At 41.8% G+C, this 21,415-nt stretch overlaps 1 protein-coding gene across 5 annotated transcripts in view; it reads left to right on the forward strand.

The window, feature by feature from the left end:
• ITGA9 (integrin subunit alpha 9) overlaps positions 1 to 21,415 on the forward strand; it is a 291,253-nt gene that overhangs the window by 228,472 nt on the left and 41,366 nt on the right. For 4 of the 5 annotated variants that reach the window (XR_010598391.1, XM_042860327.2, XM_005302712.5 and 1 more), the window contains exons 22-23: positions 3,684 to 3,792; positions 7,051 to 7,158. The exons of the other annotated variant lie outside the window; for it this stretch is intronic. Coding sequence is in view for 3 of the 4 variants with exons in the window: in XM_042860327.2 (XP_042716261.2) it covers positions 3,684 to 3,792; positions 7,051 to 7,158 (217 nt within the window). In the remaining variant the exon portion in view is untranslated. The remainder of the gene's footprint in view (positions 1 to 3,683; positions 3,793 to 7,050; positions 7,159 to 21,415) is intronic. 5 annotated transcript variants of the gene reach the window in all.

A 21,415-nucleotide genomic window follows, 5' to 3' on the forward strand; every position in this document is an offset into this window, starting at 1 on the left:
TGTGTTTATATTTTAACCCCCATTCTCCCTGGTATGAAAGGAGTTTGAATAAAAATAGAGAGCTCCACATCACTATCAAGGCTGAAATACTTGTAATATACTGGACAACTGTGTCTCTGTAGATAAATTCATGGAGGATAGGTCCATCAATGGCTATTAGCCAGGATGGGCAGGAATGGTGTCCCTAGTCTGTTTGCCAGAAGCTGAGAGTGGGCGACAGGGGATGGATCACTTGATGATTTCCTGTTCTGTTCATTCCCTCGGGGGGCCCCTGGCATTGGCCACTTTGGAAGACAGGCTACTGGGCTAGATGGACCTTTGGTCTGACCCGGTATGGCCGTTCTTATATCCCTCTCTACTGGCTGGACCTCATAAAGAGCTATTGTCTATAAACTAATGGACCTGGAGCTTTAGCTCTGCCATTTGAGGCTGAACCTTTTAGATCCAGAGATTCCAGGTTCAATCCTAGCAGGCGACCGAGGCAGTAACTGACTCAGAATTTGGTGATCCAGACACCGAAGAGGAATAATGATGTATGCTGGGCTAATGTGGTTTACATGTACTGCCCACTTGGGGAAGCACACCCTGAGCATCAGAGGTCTGCAGAACTTCAAGTCCTGTACTAGCCACCATTTGTAACAACTTCCTGAATGGATCCTTTGTGGTGACTGAATCCATGCAGCATGAGCATCTACTGCCTGAGCTAAGGGCCACGGCACTACTATACCATTAGTAAAGGACCAAGACACACTTAGCCACTGTTAAAGTTGAGAAAATAGATACCTGTGCTTATTTGAATTCAATGTGTGAGTTAGCAGAGGATGTGGGTAAACCTTTAGATTCATGGCCAAGTCTCAGTTTGACCATTTAGGCCTGTATTCCTGTCACACTACACAGGAATAAAGTCACATAACTCCCATTAGCGCACAGAGTTGTCATGCATGTGGAAGATGTGGGTGAGTCTACTCAGAGAAAAGAAGAATGCCATCAAACCTCAACGTAAATCTCAACCTCTTTTGAGGCGTGAAAAAGTCTGGCTAACCTTTTTCATTCATTTTAATTTTTTAACATGTCTGCACTTACAGGCTCCAAACCGGATTTTGTGCCAAAATACTACAAGAAAGACTGTCCCCATAGTATTTCTGTCCTTATGGGAAGCACGACATGCTGGAAATTTTAAGAGAGAGCCTGTTCTCACCACGTTTCTGGCCCAGGTTTTGCAGACCCCAGTAGTTTGGATGTGTGTTTATTTGACCTGATCCTCTGAACTTGTTAAGGTTTGCCCATGACTAACAAGTACAAAAATTTCCAGATACTGAAAATACAATACTTAGCAGTACTGAAAAAAATCCTTGTATTTAAATAATGGAGTCAAATATGTCTGCATGGAAATCAATCTACATTTAAACTTTAATCCAGTCAATCCCTTGCTCCTTGATGAAACTGATGATTCTCAAGCACAGAAAAGTTTCATCTATTATTCTAGGACTGCTGTATTCTCCCTGTTAGTGAACGAAGATCCTAAAAATTCCAAAAAGTTTGACGCAACTTGGGCTTCTTTCCTTCTCTTCATAATATCTCATTTAAAAGACGAGTCTTGAAAACCCCGCCTAACTGATTTTATGGATTACTTTCTTCATTCAAATACATTAGGTGCAGCTAACTCCGGAGCATGACAACACTTTATCTGATTACCAGGACTGAGTTTACTGATGGTTTCATCAGAGGAGATAAAGTTCTGAGGCATGATAACATTAGTGATGCTCTATTTTGGACACCATATTTTAAAAGAATATTTTCATTTATTATTAAGGATCTGAGTCCACGATAGAGATCCTTAGCTCTGCCCCTAGGCTACGTAAAGGGATGGAGTGGCATAAATAGGCCCTGAAAGCTCAGTATCCAACAGGGAGAGGACTTTCCTTGCACGGGCACTGTAGAAGACAGCAGTAAGGCTGCCTTCTGAAGACCCTGTCATGAGCCCCAGCATAGGAGGCATGCTGGGGCAGGAGGGGCATGTCAAATGCAGCTCTTTGGAAATTCTGAGTACCACTGCCACCTATATGGTAACCTGAGGAGGCTGCTGTAACTTAGGTTCCCAGGGCTGTCTTAAATTACACTGGGAGCCTTTTCTGCCCCTGGAACATCCCAGGATTAGGAGGGCATTTTGGGAGGATTAGCCCCATCTCCCCCCCAGGGTTGTGAGTTTTGTGCTGTGCCTCATAGTCCTGCTGGTAAAACAGTGTTGTGTTTTACACGGTGATGAGTGATGAGAGACTGACATTCAGGAGTCCTAGCTTCTATTCCTAGCTCTGCCACTGACTTGCTGTGTGACCACGGGCAAGTCACTACATCTTTCCTGTGCCTCAGTCTCATGGTCTGCAAAATGGAGATTACAACCCCATAGTTGTTGAAAAGTATAATTAATTAATGTTCATAAAGTGCTGTGGAAACCATAGACAGAAATCCATATGTAAGTGAAAATTATTACTGTTATTAAAACAGCTTTCTCAGATTAATTTAATGTTATCAATGACCCACCCCCTGCAAACCTAGTAAAGGAAAACTTGCCTTGTTTTCAGCAAAGAATTAGAAAGTTCTGCAGGACTGGGACAATAGCAAGTGACATTTTTACCTAGGTCTTTTGTTGCCATTTTAACAATAAATACTAGTTGTATTAACTGTTGATAAATAGAGCGGACTGATAATTCATAACCAGTAATTGATCAGACAATTTTAGGTCCTCAGTGGAGATACACTGGCATAAAACTGGAGTCTCTTTTTCTGTTGCAAACTATGCAGGAACAATTCCTTTAATTTCTTCTGTGAATTAATTTTTTTCTCTCCAGAATTATGCTGATTAGGACAGATCCTCTCAACTGTTGCAGAGCAGTATAGCTCTACTGTAGTCCATGGAGTTATTCTGCTTTACACCAGCGGAAGATCGGGCCTATTGTATTTTTTTTTTTAAATCTTTGTGGGCCAAATGCAAAAAGTATTTGACATTCCAGCTTTGTGGGTGAGTTGTGATTGGTCAGATAAGTCAGTTGGTATTAGTTTTACTTTCCTCATTGGATGAGCATTTCTGATATGAAAACTTGTGTGAACAGATTTTGATTTCCACAGAAACTCATGTGGCTTTGAAGTTAGCTTTCTGCAAACATTGCTACCTGTAAAATTTGATTATATAAATGGTTACAAAAAATGAACACAGAATGGGGCATGTGCATTTAGAGTAGATCCAACTCTCACAGAAGTCAGTGGAAGTCTTTCCAATGGAACATTTTTCAAGAGCAAGTTGCATGCTTAGAGCTTTGAGAGTCTGGAAAGAAAGATTTCAGTTCTGAACATGAGAGGACCAGGACATGGACAAGAAGTTTTGTCGTAGGCATGGGGAAGAAGGGACAGATTTTAGATATGATGTTAAAAACATCTCACATTATGAGTGGGAATAGCAGAAAAAAGACCCAGTTGAGGATCCATTAAGGTTGTATTTGTCTGACCTACTGCTGAGAATAAAACAAAGTATAGACAATAGGATGGGAAGGAAAGGGCTCCCTTGAGTCACCTCTCCTAAATCTCTGTAGCCAGCTGTGTGAACTCTGCACTACCCTTTCAATCCACAAATGTATCTCACATTGAAGACAGATAGAGATGACTGAATTCATGTCTTAACCTTTCAGAACTGTCTCCCCGACTTCCTTTTTGTATGGAGGGTCTGTGGAAAGATCCAATTTTGTTCAGCTGGAGAATTATGAATGTCTTTTTCAGCCTCTCAACTTCACTCTTCAGGTAAAGTTGATCCACCTTTGCAACTTCTTCTCTTGACAGCACATTTTTTTGTGGGGAGATTGGTGAACATTTCCTTATCTCAGAACAGTGTGTCATACATACATTTTAGGCTGCTGTATTCACAGTGGACTAAAATAGTCTCCAGGGATGGTGTTTTTCCTTATCTTAATATATTATTAACCGATTTAGAAATAGGGCATCACAGTTTCATGGGCAGGGAGCGACCATTGTTTGATTTGGTCTTTTTTCCCTTTCATCACATGCAGAGTGAACAGCTCTGTTCATTCAAGTGTCACATCTCAGATTCAGTCCCAAGTTTCCAAAGGGAAGAGACATTATTTTCAGCGGCATTACGGTTAAACAGAAGGATAGGCAGCATTAATTCATGAGGCCGAGCAAGTGCCCTCTCAAAAGAATCAAGGCTTGCTGCATGTAAATGTCAACACTACAGTGTACACAGTGCTCCCTACTACAGAATAGTGCAACGAATGGGCCAGAACTGTGCAACTTGTTTGTGTCTGTGTGGGATAGTGTGACCAGATGTCCCGATTTTATAGGCACAGTCCCGATATTTGGGGCTTTGTCTTATATAGGTGCCTATTACACCCCACCCCCGTCCCGATTTTTCACCCTTGCTATCTGGTCACCCTAATGTGGGAGTTTAACAAAGGGTAGAGGTGAGAAGGGTTCATTTTAGATACGTCACACAGAATCTCAAAATTACCTGTGCAGGTCTATGGGATCATCCTTTTCATGTGGATGACATAGGCTACGTCCTCACGGGGGAGAGGGGTGTTGATTTAAGATACGCATATCTTGACGTATCGGAGCCGACTTACCCCGCTGTGAGGACGGCGGCAAATCGACCTCCACGGCTCCAACGGCGCTTACTCCTACCTCCGCTGGTGGAATACAAGCGTCGATTCGGGGATCGAATGTCGCGTCCCGACGAGACGTGATAATTCAATCCCCGAGAGATCGATTTCTACCCGCCAGTTCAGGCGGGTAGTGTAGATATAGCCATAGCTTCCTGGTGCAGTGTAACATGTGGGATGCATGTTAAAACAAGATCTTTTGATGGGACCAAAAGGCACTCATCTCACTACCGTCACTGTGTTTTATAGTTATCTTTACAAATCCTTTTTGACCACTAGATGGAAGTAGGGGATGACAAATCATACAGACATGGGGGGGGGGGGATCATTTATAGAATATTGTAAACAATAGCTTTTCATTTTCCCTTCTTTCCTCTCTTCTCCTAGGCATGATGCCACTTAACTCATAATGGGTAACACATGTCTCCATCTAGGGGCAGGCTATAGTCCAGAGCAGTTAAGCCCCTCCTGTCATGCACTGCCCGTAGCTATTTATTAAAAAGGAGTAAAAGCCGGGTGTTCAAACTGGGATTTCAGGATGTTAAAGCTCTTGTGAACCAGACTTCTAGTTCCTGTGACTCTGAATTTATTCTTGAGGATTTGCAGTTTTTCCATAGTCATTTATTGGTTCGAAAACAGATAAAGACCAGATGTACTGATGCTTTGACTAGATGATTACTTTCAATAAAAGAAAATTATATAAAGTTTAGGGATAGAATTTATACATTGATAATATATCCCTCCCTCCCTTCTGATCTCTCTCATGCAAACACAAGTTGCAATGTAAGAGAGTTTTCATATAGAAATTGAAAATGATACTATAGCAAGTCACGGATCTGCCCTACAGTAAAGTGGTAAACCTCGGACTCTCTCTCTCACACACACACACACACACACAGACACACAGACACACACACACACACACACACACACACACACTAGGGTAGGGTTTCATAATGGGTAAAGCATGGTTGGTATCACAATTTGTTTAATTGTTTTTAATGATTTTCCCGCTATTTATTAAACTTCTCCAGATGGAGAAAAGTAAGTAACATTTTCTCAACAGAAAAAAGATGAATTGGTAAAAATACATAGGGTTTGGGGCGATTTTTGTATGTGAAATCCTGAATTGAGTCAAATGTTTTGTTGTGAATAATGGGTTGTGTAATCCAAATACCTCTTATTCATGAACTGTTTTTCCTTATCATGGTGGGATTATCCATTTTTTAAATTTCTAATTTCTTACATTAGGCTCACATTTCATGCAGTATTTGTTCTGCTCCATTGTAGTTGGAGCCTCCTCTCCTTTCTTGTGCCTCAGGGCTTTTGTAAAGACTTGGCATTCTGCACCAGTCCCCTTTATCATTCATGCATTCCTCAAAATATATACAATGCCTCAAGAAAGAAGACTTGATATTTTAATATTTATAGTCCCTTGGACTCACAACAATGCTGGTGTGGCTCACTATATATTTAGACAAAGAAATCTCAACATAGCTGAATGTTTTTAATTGGATTGTTTAATATTTTGATTTATAAACATTTATATATGTGTATGTATTAGCAATGGTCAGAAAATGTTTTTTCCCTCCCTATGAAAAATGTAAACAAAATATTTTAAAAACTGAAATTTTTCATGGATATCTTTGAATTTTTTGGGGGAGGAAAAAAGTTTTGCATTTTATGCCTGAAACTTTTCAGTTTGGGGCTGGAAACTCTTTGGTTTTACAATGAAAAGTCAACGTGTTTCCAAGAAAAATCTTGTTCTGTTGAAAGCCCCCAAATCTTGAACTGAATTAAGGTTGCTCAAGTGCATTTCCTATCAACACAGTCAATAAACCCAGAATTCCAGTAGTCATGTTCATCATTCCATTTTGGTTTGTGCTCTTTAAGAAAAACACACACAAAATATAATGCAATGGTTACCATAATGGAAAAGAACAACACTGGTAGGAAAAGCAATGCTCTTTTCATTCTTCTGGACAACATTATTGAAGCATTCAAAATGTAGTCATTGACCGTGTGTCCACAGAATGGACAAAAGCCACATGTAATTTATGTTGGTAACTGGCTTTTTAATTACTTACCATTGTATGTCAATGCTGTTCACTGTATAGTACACACTGTGGGTGAAAATACTAAATGTCAAAAACGCAAAAATTAAACTAACCCCTGCTGCTGTATCCCATACTTTTATATAACAGTTCTTAGTGGAGACTGAAAAAATTAGGGACATGAGTGAAATTTGGAAATATATCTGTAATCCATGTTCACTCTGAGTAACTGTGTAATGTCAATGAAGAGAATTACAGTTCTGCAATAATTTCATATTCATGATCTTTTATACATGTACTCGTATTTATACATATTTTCACACTTCAAGGTTTACAACACTGGACCAAGCACACTCCCCGAATCTTTTGTTGACATTTTGTTTCCTAACCGCCTCTCTGCCAGTGGGGCTGAAACTTTTCACATTCAGCAGATGATGGTGAGTACTTTGTAATGTTTCCTCAAGTGGTGAAACTCTCCGTATTTCTCACTTAAGTAAGATCCAACGTTAACTGTATTCTGATTAAATAGTTTGCTCTCTGGTGGAGTCTGATATAAAGCCAATCCATGTTCATTTACATCAGTTTTTTGTACAATCACCTTTAAATTGGAAACTTAAAACTGAATATAACATTTATATCATATTATACCTCATCATTAACACAAACAGGGTTTTTGACTGGTTGCTTACAAATGTTAGTAGCCTAACGATTAAAAAAAAAAATTCTGTGTCTACCACCAAGAAAACCATCCCATGCAGGTGTTCTGACATAGGATTCACTTTTGGGGTTTGGGTTTTTTTTAAGTTTGGGTTAATATGTTAAAATATGTTTTGTATTGATGAGACATTGAAAGGAAGAGTTGGCTAAGGAGCTGATTCACTCCTCCCCTTTACAAATTCATAGTAATTGGATGTGTGTGGGAAACTGTGCAGAAAAGGTACTCCCCAACTCACAGGTAAGTCGGGAGGCTGCATTTGTGGCTGCTTTTCTAGCCTTTTGGCTGGAAAAGTAGCTGCAGCCGTTCCACGCCCCAAATGCAGGTGTTTATGTCACTGGAACCACGCAAATGTATATCCAATGACCTCTTCTTTCGCACATATCCGACATCCCTGTTCATGCCAATCAGTCTGTGGCTGGTGCAAAACAATAGCAGGTGGAAAAGCCCACCTTGCATTGCTGCTTTGCTTGTGCCCCTTCCCCAGGCTTTTTGCCTGGAAGAGTTTAGATATTTGTAGAAGCATCTAGAAACAGGGAGGGAAGAACCAGCATCATGTTACCTGCCAGAGTTGCTCAGATTGAGCCCATCCTCCAGCCCTTGCAGGATTTTTTTACCTCCCAGGCCTTTTTAATGCTTTGTTCAGACTAGTTTAAAATGCAGAAGACAGTCCAGCCTCAGTGTCGCGTTGCTCACTCTATGCAATGTGGCATTTTTCTTTTGGCATTTACAGGTTTATGCCCATAAACTTTAATACTTGCTCCCCAAGGGACTGAGTTATGGGTGCCAGGGCAGATGGTAAGGTCATGAAAGCCTTTTAGAACAAAGTTCCAAACTTAAGTTTCTTAGGATTAGGCCCCGTGATGTGTTGGAAATGTAGGCACTTGTTTAACACTAACACTCACTTTCCCCAGCTGTCTAGCAATGTCCTCTTGTGGGATTGTGTGGCATGTTTTCACTGATACTGCTATTCTCTATCTATCTGTCTAAGAAGATTATGGTATAGGGCCCCCATGTAGTATTTGAGCTTCTCATAAGCATTAATGAATTTATCCTCACAAACTCTCAGGGAGGTAGGGAAGTGTTTTACAGATGAGGAGTTGATGCACAGAGAGATTAAGTGATTTGCCTGAGGTCACGCAGGAAGTGTGTGTCAGAACTGAGCATTGAATCTGTCTCCTAAATCTGTGTCCAGTGCCTTAAGCACAAAACCACCCTACCTCCTTGCCGAGGTTTTATTGACTGAAAAGGGGAAATTAAGCCATTGAACTTTTGAGGCATCATACTGCAGAACAAACATCCTTTTAAAAAACAAATTATATCCAAAAGCAGCAGACTGGAATGAACTCTGGAAAATGGGTCAGAAGTAGCCACTTTGCAAAAAGACTTTTGTAAGCACATTTACTAATGATTCTCATGTTTCTGATCAGTCTGTACTTCCCGTAGCACAAACATCAGCTGATGCAGTTGTGCAGAGGAATAGTGTCCCTTTCAGAACAATGCATAGCAAAGTTACCTGAAAGTTATTCTTTTGCTTTCACATTCTTAGAAGTCAACTAGGGTGACCAGATGAGATGAAGAAAATATCGGGACACCGAGGGGAGGGGAGGGGAGGGGAAGCTGAGTGTTGCCGACCAAGAGGGAAAAAAAAGAAAAAAGCCAGCACAAAATATTGGGACAAAAATTGCATCCCAACCAGAGATCGGTCAGGACGCAGAACAAACAGCTCAAAATCGGGATGGTCCCAATTTTATCGGGATGTCTGGTCACCCTAAAGTCAACATGATCAGACCTTTCAAAATGGATGAAATTGCGATTATAATAAGAATGTTTATAAAGTTGCATAAACAATGTGAATAATCGGTGGTTAATTGCCAGGATTTACTCTTAAAATTCATTTCATCGGCATCTTAAGTTTTGATGGCATAAAATTTTTTTCTGAAACCCATTTAATACTTGTGCCTGCCTCTCAAAGTTGATTTGACCCATTTAATGTACACTACAGCATTGCAGTTTATGGATGCAAGCACACAGAGTAACTATAATGCACATTTGTGTTCAGTATGCATATAGAGTACAGCGTAATCTATATCCATGGTCTCCAAACTTTTTTGATCGCGCACCCCGTTAGTAAAAAATTTTTGAGCACGCACCCCCTGCTCCCGGCCAAACTCTCGAAGCAAAAAAAAAAGCCGCTCAGACCCCTGTCCGAACTGTAGAAGGGGGGTGGGGGGGGAGGGGGAAGTGGCGCTGCTCCGGTGGCGCTCCTCCTGCCGCGCACCCCGAAGGATCCCCTTGCGTGCACCCCACTTTGGAGACCACTGTTCTATATTGTGCCATGAGCCAATCGTTCTATATTGTGTGGATTGGGTTCTTCTTCCATAATTCAGTCACAAAAATAATACGAAGAGAGTTGGATACAGCCCATTAGAACTGCTTGTGTCTACTGGAGGCATTTGTAGACAAGATTATCTCACTCCCTTTAAAACAGATAGCATGTTTCTCCTGTCTGTTGCTCTGAGCTTTTTGCTTTATTGCAGAAACTCTTCTAAAAGATTTTATTTCCCAGCAATACAGTAATGATCTCAGATACCAAAGGCTAGAATGCTTGCTGCAGCTCTCTGCCTTTTACCTCCCAAATCACCCAAATAACACTACTTGTTTATCCTTGACCCCCTCCATTGTCCTCTTTTCCCCTCCCATCCAGCAAGGAAGTGCTGGTAAGTGCTTCCTTCCTCATCAGCGGGTTAATTACAGTTTGGAGAAGCAAATACAGCAATAAGCAGAGGGGAAGGAAAGGAGCCTGCATTACATACTGTTCTTAGCAACAGAGAGTCCTGTTGCACCTTTAAGACTAACAGATGTATTGGAGCATAAGCTTTCGTGGGTGAATGCCCACTTCGTTGGATGCATCCGAGGGTTACCATATTTCAGTAGTGCAAAAAGAGGACACTCCACCAAACCGAAAACTCACTGCTGCGGAAATAAACACTCAGGGCTAGACTCTGCTTGGAGACAGCAGAAGCTGCTACCATTTGCTGCTCTGAGGTGTACAGTGCCTCACAGAGCTGGGGAAAGGAGGCAAGACCGTGGCTGGCAGTGCAGGAGAGAGTAAGGTGCATCGCTGGCCTCCCCTCTGCGCTGCTATGGTGCTGAGAACCCCCTTTGCCAGGCCCCCCAGGCGGGGGGGTGAGGTGACACTCCCACGTGCCCCAGGCCGGGCCAAGCCGCGGTGGGGTCCCTGTCACTTTAAGAGTGGGGCTGGGCTGAGCAGAGCTGGCGGGGGGGTCGCTCCGCTCCCGGCTGCAGGCTGATGCCGGAGCCTGGGCTGAGAGCCAGGCTCGTCTCCTGCACCAGCTCCGGGCGAGGCTTTGCTGCGGCTCCCTCAGTCCCCCCGGGCTGGGCCGCCGCACGGTAGGGGCGGGTTGCATGAGGCAGGGCAGGACCCGGTGGGGGCCGAGGGCTGAACAGGCCCGGCAGGGAGCTGCTGGAGGCGGGAAGCCGCAGCAGGACCCCAGCCCTCCGGGAGAGGGGATCTGGGGCCAGTCCAGGGAGGCAGGAGCAGCCCCGGGGGTGCTGGGCGCGTGCAGGGCAGAGCCCTGGGAGAGCCACAGCCCGTGGCGGGCAGTGCTGCAGAGGAGGAGCCCGCGCCCCCGGCGGGCGAGGGGGAGCCCCAGACCGGGGCAGCCGGGTCACCCACACCCACCTCTCGCGGCCGCTCCATGCTGCTCCCAGTACCGCTTTCTGCCGGCGCGGCTGCCCTGTCAGCCGCTTTTGGATTTTTAAATAGCCGTCCGGGGGAAATCCCGGACAAATTTACAAATTCCCCCCGGACGGCTATTTAAAGACCCAAAAGCCGGACATGTCCGGGGAAACCCGGACATATGGTAACCCTAGTTAGTCTTAAAGGTGCCACAGGACTCTCTGTTGCTTTTTACAGATCCAGACTAACACGGCTACCCCTCTGATACTGTTCTTGTGTTTCTTGAAGAGGCAGATCGGTTGGTCATCATAACTAGTCTGTCCATTTTAGAGATGTTAATTTCCCCACACCAGACTGTGCTAAATATATCTTGATTTCCAGTTACCATAACAAAAGGTTGTCCAAAGGTCATAAGCCAAGTCTTCCGCACAGTGAAGAAGCATTTGTGCAGAAGTCAAATGTTTGTTAGGAAACTGTGTCTGCTCTCCTATGTGGTCACCAAGCTGGAGGATTATTGCTGATAGAACAAATAGACTTTTGCATAGTTTGTTTGAGACTACTATATAACCCCAGACAGAGATTCACTAATGAATGGGTTGCAGGAGAATTCATTTTAGGCAAACATTTATGCATCTTATATTGTATTGCCTGACTGCACAAAAAGACTAAGATGAATACAATAAGACAATTCCAGAGTCTGTCCAGCTTTAGGAAATTCTGAAAAACCTTCCTCTTCCAAAAGGCTTTACCACCACTAGAATGGAACTCACAATATTCCTACTCCTAAAACCCCAATCAATCAGCCTGAAATAAATCAACCTAAACAATAAAGCCAAAACCAAAATTAGAATTATACTAAATGTAAAATATCAAAGCCTTGAATTCTAACTGAGCAGAGTTTTTACCCCAAAAAGGGAGACATGCCAAAGATTCCCATGAAGTCCATTGGGGACATTATTCTTGCTATTGACTTTGTGTGGAAGGTGCTCAGATACTACAGTGATGGATGGTAGTATCAACCCTAAGGTAGATAAATAGAAAACATATTTAATAATACTTTGTACTTATGTAGCACCTGGCTTTCAAAGATCTCAAAATAACTTACAAACATTAAAGTGTCTCAACTCCCCTGCGAGAGTGTGTATGTATCATACAGGTGGCTACACACAGATAGAGAATAGCTTATCCCAAATCATGCAGATTAGGGTTAGAGTTAACAGAACTCTAGAATTTTGACTCCCCGGCCCCAACTCTAGCCACTAGCTTACATACTTTCCTACAAAAGAAAACATTGCTTAATAAACGTGTGTCTTTTGGTTTTAAACTGAAGTAATAAAGAGCTTCCAACAATTGTGTAGGAGTGGAACAGAGAGCTAGTTTGACTTGTCAACCAACAAGCCTTCATCTGTATGGATGGTCACATGGGCATCTGTACCAAATTAACCATGGGATTTCCTGAAGCTGTTGTTAAATTAACAGTCCTGGATTACTCTGATCAGACGGCTCTATGGAGTTGGATCACATTGCTCGTTTCATATTTATTTTATTTTTAGGGAAAGTATGTATGCTTATGAAAGTCAAGAGACTAACAGTTGGAAAATGAGTTTGTCTGTTTAAACTGGAAGCCAAATCTGGTGCAGGCAGAACCTTCATCCAGAGGGACCATGCTTTGTAGGATTGCCAGATTTTTCAGTCTCCATTCAAGTGATTCCTAGAATCAAAGCAGAATTGTTTTAAACTGGAGTGAGCTGTATGTATGTTTTTGGATTTCTGGGAAGAGCTAACTGTTATGAGCAACATGCAGGCCAACAAAATCATGTATTTAGAGAGCCTGTTTGGTTGGATTAAAATTATGACTATGAAAAGTACTATTATTGTTATTACTCAGATTGAGGCCCAGCTAGGTGTTAAACATGCATATAGTAAGAGACAGTCCCTGCCCAAAGAGCTTGTAATCTAAATAGACAAGACAAAGGGTGAGAAAAAGAAATGACTATGATCCCCAGTATGCAAATAAGGAACTGAGATACAGAGAGATTAAATGATTTACCCAAATGAACCGAACCCAGTTTTCCTGAGTCTTGGTCCAGTGGTTTAACTGCAAGATTGTTCTTCCTCTCGAGTTCCTTATTCCTTTCTGATATGCAGTTCCCTTTGCCCTTCAACAGGAACAGATATAAAGCCCATACTGATTAAAAGAACAAAATTACAAAAAACCTTTGAGGAGTTACCCCATGGTTGCAACTTCATTTCACAGAAGTTTTTGGTGTTCTGTGATTAGGTGAAATCTTTATCATACCATTAGAAGAAAATGGATGTATTTAGGATTAAAAAAAAATAGAACAAATTAATTGGGGAAGAAATTAATAAATAGCCAAAGGGAAACAAACAGATATTGTATTCCAAGATAGCATATTAATTTAGCAACAAAAATGTTCATTTCAGCATTACTCTCTTCATGAGAAAAGTGAAACACAAAAACTCAAGTGGAATAAATCCCAGGATCACACGTCTTTGCTGGTTGATGCCAGGTTACTTTTTAAAATCCCTTTTTGTACAGTATATTGCTTGTTTCCTTGCATTTATCAAGGCATAAGTCAGGCAAGGCCCAGAACACTCAAAAGGGAGGAGTTAAATTTATTCACTCATCCTATGAAGAGTCCAAAGCAGGTTCAGACTTTTCTTCATTTACCCTGTGAAAAGAAATTTTAGAATTCTAGAAACTTAAACATAGTCATGGTCTCTGGTGTTGATCTTGGACTCGCTCCCATTCTGTGTCAAGGATCTAAGGTTTGGCAACCTCACTGCAGATGTTCAAAATCTCAAGTGATAGGAGAATATTAGAGCATCTTAAGTTAAAGTGGTTGTGCATATCTGAAAGCTGCATTAGGAATATGAATAGACTGTTAGGATATGTTACTGGACACCACACCTTCATAGAGTAACAGAACTCTCTCATATGATCCCCAGGCAGAAAACCTCTTGTTTGTTGGCAGCCAATTGAAGATTTGTTTAGTTTCTTTTCTTCAAAGTTTCAAGACTTGGCTCTGACTATATGCACACAGCGAGAGAATGCCAGGACATAAATGTCACTAATAATACTCTGGGTAGCTCATTGTCATCATGACAGCTATTTACTCTGAAGCTACTGGCCACCATTGAGATGAGATTTGTATATGGAAATTCCAGAGTTACACCAAGGATTAATTTGGTCCATTGCGCTGATCATCTCTTCAGCAGCTAGCTTATTGCAATGACTGCTGCACATGCACACATGTTTGGCATTTGTCCTTCCTCTCTGGTTCCTCGAAATCACAGGGGTCTATGTCCATAATGGAAGAGGTTATTCACTCAAGGGAGTATATTGGACAATAGTTTGTTGACCCTCTTGCCTAATTTAATTTAACTTTTTTGGAGACAGAAGGCAGTTGGAAATCTTTTCCTTTCTGGAGCCACCCCACATCATCTTTTGAATCTCCCTTTGCCTCGGTACCCTTTAATCTAGTGGAGGAGTATAGCATGCCTGCCCTGTATAGCCTGTTCTAGACTGGCCAGGAGGGGTTCTGTGAGTGTATGCTGTTTTTATAGTCATCCCACAAGACAGGCATATAATGTCTTCCTCTGAGCCTGGCCCTTATGTGCTAGGGAGGAGGATCCCAAAGGTAACTCTCAAAGATCTCCTAGGAGTGTGTTCCTACCATCAGCATGAGGAGCAGAAGCATGTGTCAGTATTGAAGCAGGTTCTCTCAGGGTATTTGGGTGGCCCATTCCCTGATGAGATCTACTTCTCTGGTGGAGTGCCCTTGTTTGGTGAAGGCAGTTTTAAGTGTGCTAAAATGTGTATTCTGAACTTTTGCCTTGGAGCATCTTCTGTGATATCTGAGTGCCTGGATGTAGATAACAGATTTATTGGAGTGTTTGAGGTGATTACTGGATCTGTGAAGGTAGATGTGGTGATTCATGGGTTTCTTGCAGATAGTTGTCTGTAAGGTTCCATTGTAAAGCTGATTGTGGTGTCTAGGAAGTTGATGCTGGTGTGGGAGAGTTGTACAGAGAATTTGATGGCTGGGTGGTGGTTGTTGAAATCGTGGTGGAAATCTATGAGGGAGTTTAGATAGTCTGTTCATAGGATGAAAATATTGATTTAACTCAGGTAGAACTATCATGGTGCATTTGTCCAGAAATATTTCTTGACATTTTGGTTTACTGGGAGAATCTGAATAGTTGTTTACCACCATACAATGTTGGTCAGATTTGCATGTACTGATGCAGAAAACAACTCTTGCATACAGTGCTCGGTAGTGCTTTCATTAGAGAGTGGAGATGGATGTTTGCTTTAAAAAGTTCTCCATGACTATTCGTTTTAATTTTTAAATGAAATCCCTTTGAATGCATTTTCTACTCTTGTTGTTCATTTTGTCCAAACACTCTAGTGAATGAGAGTGCTGACAGAATATTCGTGGAGGCAGCACATTTTAAGTGAATATTGGCTAAATAATTTTTGTGTGGAAAATACATTTTGAATGTATAAATATAAGTACTTACACCAAAAAGACTGATTACTGTGAGTCATGCTTATCCAAGCAAGGAACGGGACCTATGTATTCAATCAAAACACATCACCAAAGTTCAAATTGTGAGTATTGAATATTCACAACAAACCTTCAAACTGCTATTGGTCAGTTTATAGACAGAAAAAGAAGTGACATTTGTCAATCACTACAATTTTTTCAACAGACTTTACTCATGACCTGAAGATATTGAGGTAGTTTGGTATTCGGATTAACACCTTGGGTCAGTTACACTGTGGCCGTTTTCTCTCTGGAGAGAACGGCACCTTCATGGCTGTAGAAATATATGGAATCCCAGAGCCTTGGTAAAGGGAGCTGATTTGCTTCTTCCTATGTGTGGATTTAGATTTCACTCAGAAGGAAGCAAGAAGTCTTATCAATTGAGATAGATCTATGCACCAGCCTTTCTCGGATGCATGAAGGAAACAGAAGGCTGTGAATATATCATGGCAATCAGGAGTTTTATTGAGGTCTGGTGAAGAACGTATAATAGACTTTTTGTAAGCTTCCTGGCCAGGGAATTCACCCCTGAAGAACTACTGAATCACAGGAGGACAGAGTCAGCATTTTTTGTTTGTTTCAGGGAGTGTGAGAATAATATCCTTTTCCCCATTCTCCCATTGGTGGAGCTTTAACATGCCAAAAATAGTAGGGAAGAAAACTTGAAATGAATGATTAATTATTTTAACATAAAAATTTCCTGTAAGTTTTGATTTATGAGTCAGCCTTTTGTTTGTAAATAATTTGCTATAGTCTAGTTTGATGAGATTTGGGACGGATGTACGTTCTGCAGCTAAAAGTAGGGAAGTGGATCATAAGATGATTGTGATTGTGTAAATAAAGTTCCTCCTTGTTTGGCTGGATAGGGTTAAACGCCTATGCCTGAATAGGAACAAGAGGGTCATGTTAGATGGCTGTCCTAACTGTTGAAATCCAACCTTGTGAGAATGTTCCTGAGTCCATAAAATGAAACCATTATCAGGTAGTGTTGAACAATCCTAACGTATAAGGTAGAAGTTTTAGGGGGTTCTCTCTCTCTCTTTCTGACAGCAAGAAATAAGAATTTAAAAACATTGCAGGTTAAGAAGGATCAGTTTTTTGTTTAATCTAGGCAGAAAGATAGCGTAGTGAGTTATTAATTCCATGAATACTGAGTCCAAGCCAGGACATAAAGAAACTCTGTATGGTGATAGTAGGCACCATAGACTATGCCATTTGGTCCGAAAGCTAGAGAGCCAGGGGAGAACTACAGGGTCTTACCCTCTGTCCTGTAGCCTAAATAGAGTCCTTACCATGGAGGCCTGTCTCATCTCTTTGTTGCATGAAAATGCTATTGGTAGTTTTCTAGGTCTTTCAGGGAAAAACAAACACCTGTTTAAATATAACTCAGCAACATTTGGTTCAGCTGCTCTGAAATCAGGAAAGCTGTACAATAGAGACTCTCTTGGTTCTTGCAAAGTTTCTCCAGTTTATCAGATATTGATCTCTCCTTTCACAGCACTGCTAAAAGTTGCCCGGTGGTGCTTGGAAACATTGTGAGGTGCTCTAAACCCTGGCAGATTGAGAGTTCTGAATGCGCCCTAGAAGTGACCTTTTCAGACACCATAAGGAAACCAATTTTTCTGCTTTGTTTTCAGAGCCTTTTGCTGATCACCCAGCCAAGTAATAACATTAACACAGCAGGTTTAAAAAACACCATGGGCTTTTATGCCATCTAGGAAAGGGATTGATTCGAGTTGGGTAGGAGCTGGGATGAAGGGGAGGATATCAAAGAAGGGTCAGCTCCTAGCTTGCAGGTTATAGAAGAAGCTCTCTAAAAGAAATATACCTTAAACTTTGTTCAACATGATATCGTGATTGGGTTTCTTACAATACATAAGAGGAAGGAAGAACGTAAATGTCAGTGCTTTCCTCCTGGATTTCAGCGGCTAAAGACTCGTGTGTATATATACAGCATGTGAATGTTAGGTATAAACTGTCCTTTTGGTTGCCATGTATGGCATTGCTCAGTTGTAGGCCTAAACTTCGTGTGGGCATTAAAAATAAATCAAACTAATGCTTGCTGTTTCTTCTCTCTGTTTATGTAATGGTGCCCTCTGTCTCAGTAGGGAACCTTTCTCTTGTGAGAGTCACGGACTTTAAATCTGAATATTTTTGCTATTCTTACTCAACTAGACATGTGGCGCCAGTTCTTGGATTAAATACTTCTGTGGGTGGCTGCTTAGTATTTGCAAGCAAATGTCAGGGCCAAATCCTGCCCTGGCCAGAGCAGTGAGAGGCAGCAGAAAAGCTGCCCAGTGCCTCAGCTGCTACAGGATTCCTCAAAGTGGGTTGAGGGAACAGAAGTCCAGGTGTGCACTTAATTGCCTCTCTGAGCAGGAGCGAACGTGTCCCAAGCAAGCACTTGCTGCTTGACAGTAACATGCCCATTAGTTAGCTGGGGATGGCTGGACTTGCTTCTTAACCCACAAGACCAATGTGATAGCAAGGCCCACCTCTTAGCACGTTTTACGCACTACCAGCTGCGTCTGTTCTAATTAGGGCTGGGCAAATGACTGGTTTTTAGGTTTGCTGTCAGTTCAGGGAAGAAAAAGTAGGTTCAGCTTGAACCTCTGATACCTCTGAAAAATTTCAATGAACCAAAAATGTCAACAGAACTTCACTTTTGGGTCAAACGAAACATTTTGTTCATCAACCCATTTAGTGTCAGGACACTTGTTGACATAAGAAGAAATGAAGGGTTGTATTCACAAAACATCTTGAGGAGCAGGTGGTGATGCCCACCTTCCAGTAGTAGCGCATTGGTTAGGGCACTCCCCCGGGATGTGAGAGATGTGGGTTCAGTTCTCCCTCTGCCTAATGTGGGGAAGGGATTTGAACGTGGGTCTCCCACATTGGGTCTCAGTCTTTCCTGTTGAAGCTGTTCTGCTTTGCATAAAATACTTTAATAGTCATTGGGACACACACACACACACACACACACACACACACACACACACACACACACACACACACACACACACACACACACACACACACACACACACACCCCATGGCCTGAAAAGTTTTGCTCAGATCTAGTTCTAACGTTTACAGAGGATGAACAGGATCCTCTGTCAGTCTTTCTTCCTCTTCCCACTTCCTGGAACCCTAGAACAGAAGATGGGTGGATTTACCCCAAAAGGAAGGGTGATTGTGGTATGGTTAAAGGAGGTTGATTGCCAGTATCCATTTGTTTAGCCAGTTATTAACCAGTAAAGTGACTAAAACTGCAGGAACATTTCATTGTGTGGGGTCGGGGAGAAGGGGCAAGGTATATCAGTGGAATCTAATAATAGACTACATTGGCTCTTATTTCAAATCTTATAACCTGTTATACACACTTCAATAGTTAGACCATAAAATAATGGCCAGGTAATATAATTTGATGAAGCTCCATTGACTTAAGCTGAGGATTGGGCCACATTACTTTTGGTGATGTGTGGTGGAATGGATGAGGCTTAAGGATTCATCCCTCTGACTGGTGGTCAGAAAGGTTTATTTGCTTGCAGTTTGAGCCAGCTGATGTAGATCAGCATAACTCCATTGAATTCAATGCCAGTTTATGCCATCTGTGGATTTGGCCCTTTAACTATTAGCTGAATAAGTAGTACACAAACCTACAATAGAATTTTACTATCAGAATACATTGTGTGTTCTGTAGAATCTCCATATAGTAATTTAACTTTGCAACTTTTAATCACTATTTAAGGACAATGTTTGAGTTCTTAGATTACCCCTTTGTCTTTAGCAACATTGCTGTTATTGTGTTGGTTGAATTCTTCCAGGGTTAATTTTTTTATCCTTTTCTATTGTTTCAGAGGTTCTTAATTTATTGCCAGAATCAACAGACTGTTCTGATTCAAATATATTTCATTATCTATGAATATTAAACATTTTTGGCAAGTACAACAAGTGCTAAGATAACATGCTTACATAGCTTATTTTTCTACTATATATAGCCTGACCTGGTCTGGAATTTTTTTATGCTCTTTAGATCTGAACATGTATGCCTTTTTCAATTAAGTACTCATATCAGTTTGTCTATATAAAATTAACACCAATTATGAATGAGTTGGGTCACTTCCATGAAACAATTTTCCCCGATACTAACATATACAAATTCTGCTTTACATTTCAGACAAATGAAAGGGGATCTGTTATTTCTTATTTAATTTGCAGACTTCAACCATTTGTTATGCACGCATACATAAAGTAACTTTAAATGGTAAAAAATAAAGATACATAGAAGCTATCTGGCAGCAATTTCAAGAGGGAAGGTTTGGCCATAGTCACTGGAGCCAGGATACCCTGGGACTTATGAGGAAAGCATCCATTTTAGGGATGAACAGTATTAACAATTTTGTGAAACAACTGACCTATGTTCAGACCACAAGTGTGTTTTCCAAACCTTTATAATTTGTCATTCAGAAAATGTTATGACTCTTGATGTTTCCCTGAACTTGCTGAACCATATTCCCCCACAATCACTCAAATGTGGATTTGGTTCCATCATAGACATTCAAGGCCCGATTCTTGTTTTTATCTTTGAGGGCTGGTCCACACTAAGCCCCCAGTTCAAACTAAGATACGCAACTTCAGCTACGTGAATAATGTAGCTGAAGTCGAAGTATCGTAGTTCGAACATAAAGGTACTTACCGCGGGTCCATACGCGGCAGGCAGGCTCCCCCGTCGACTCCGCCTACTCCTCTCGCGGAGCAGGATTACTGGCGTCAATGGCGAGCACTTCCGGGATCGATTTATCGCGTCTAGACAAGATGCGATAAATCGATCCCAGAAGATCGATTGCTTGCCGCCGAACCAGCGGGTAAGTATAGACGTACCCTGAGCGCAATGAAGCTGCTTCTGTTTGCCATCAGTGTAAGTCAGAGGGGAATCAGACTTCTGGAAGGGACCTGGGATTTTTGCTTTACCCCTTAGGTTTGATATAATGATGAATTTCTTTACAGGGACTGGAGGCTGTTCCCAGGATAAAAAAATGGGCTGGAGATCTGTATTTGCTTGCCAGGTTTCGTTTGTAACATGTGTGCACTAAGCGTGGTATTAGTACTGAGCTGCTTATTTCTAAGATCAGACTTATGTTGGGTTGGAAATGGTGGCAGCCTTCTTCCTCTGTCCCATTCCCCCATGGGCCTTTTCCCATATGCATACACTTGAGCCCCCATGCCCAAGCCAGAGCATCGTTCCTGCTTCCCTACCTATGGTCCCTAATTGATCTCCCCAGCTCCCTCCTTGGAAAGTTGCACATCACCTCCACCTCCTAGTGTGCCAGCCCATGCAAGGTGGCCTTGATAACATGTGAAACCTCATACGGCTTTTAAAGCATGCTAAACTGTCCAACTTAAAGTCTAGAAGGGATACGAGCTTTAAAATGACCAGTTTAGCATGCGTTAAAGTCAGTGCAGCCTGGACTTTTAAATTGTCAGTTAGCACGTGTTAGCTAACACATGCTAACATCACACCTTAAAATCCTTATCTAGGCAAGGCCAACAACAGGTGAGGGGAAGAATTACTGCATCTGGGTGGTGGGGGAGGAGTCACAGATAGGCAGAGGTGGATGTTTTGGGTACTCTGAGGTGGGAGGTGCCTGATGAGGTGCCACATATTTTACTTCTCCTAAGCAAACCCTGGGTTAGACCCAGAT

This window comes from Chrysemys picta, chromosome 2, assembly GCF_011386835.1.
Source record: "Chrysemys picta bellii isolate R12L10 chromosome 2, ASM1138683v2, whole genome shotgun sequence".
NCBI lineage: Eukaryota > Metazoa > Chordata > Testudines > Emydidae > Chrysemys > Chrysemys picta.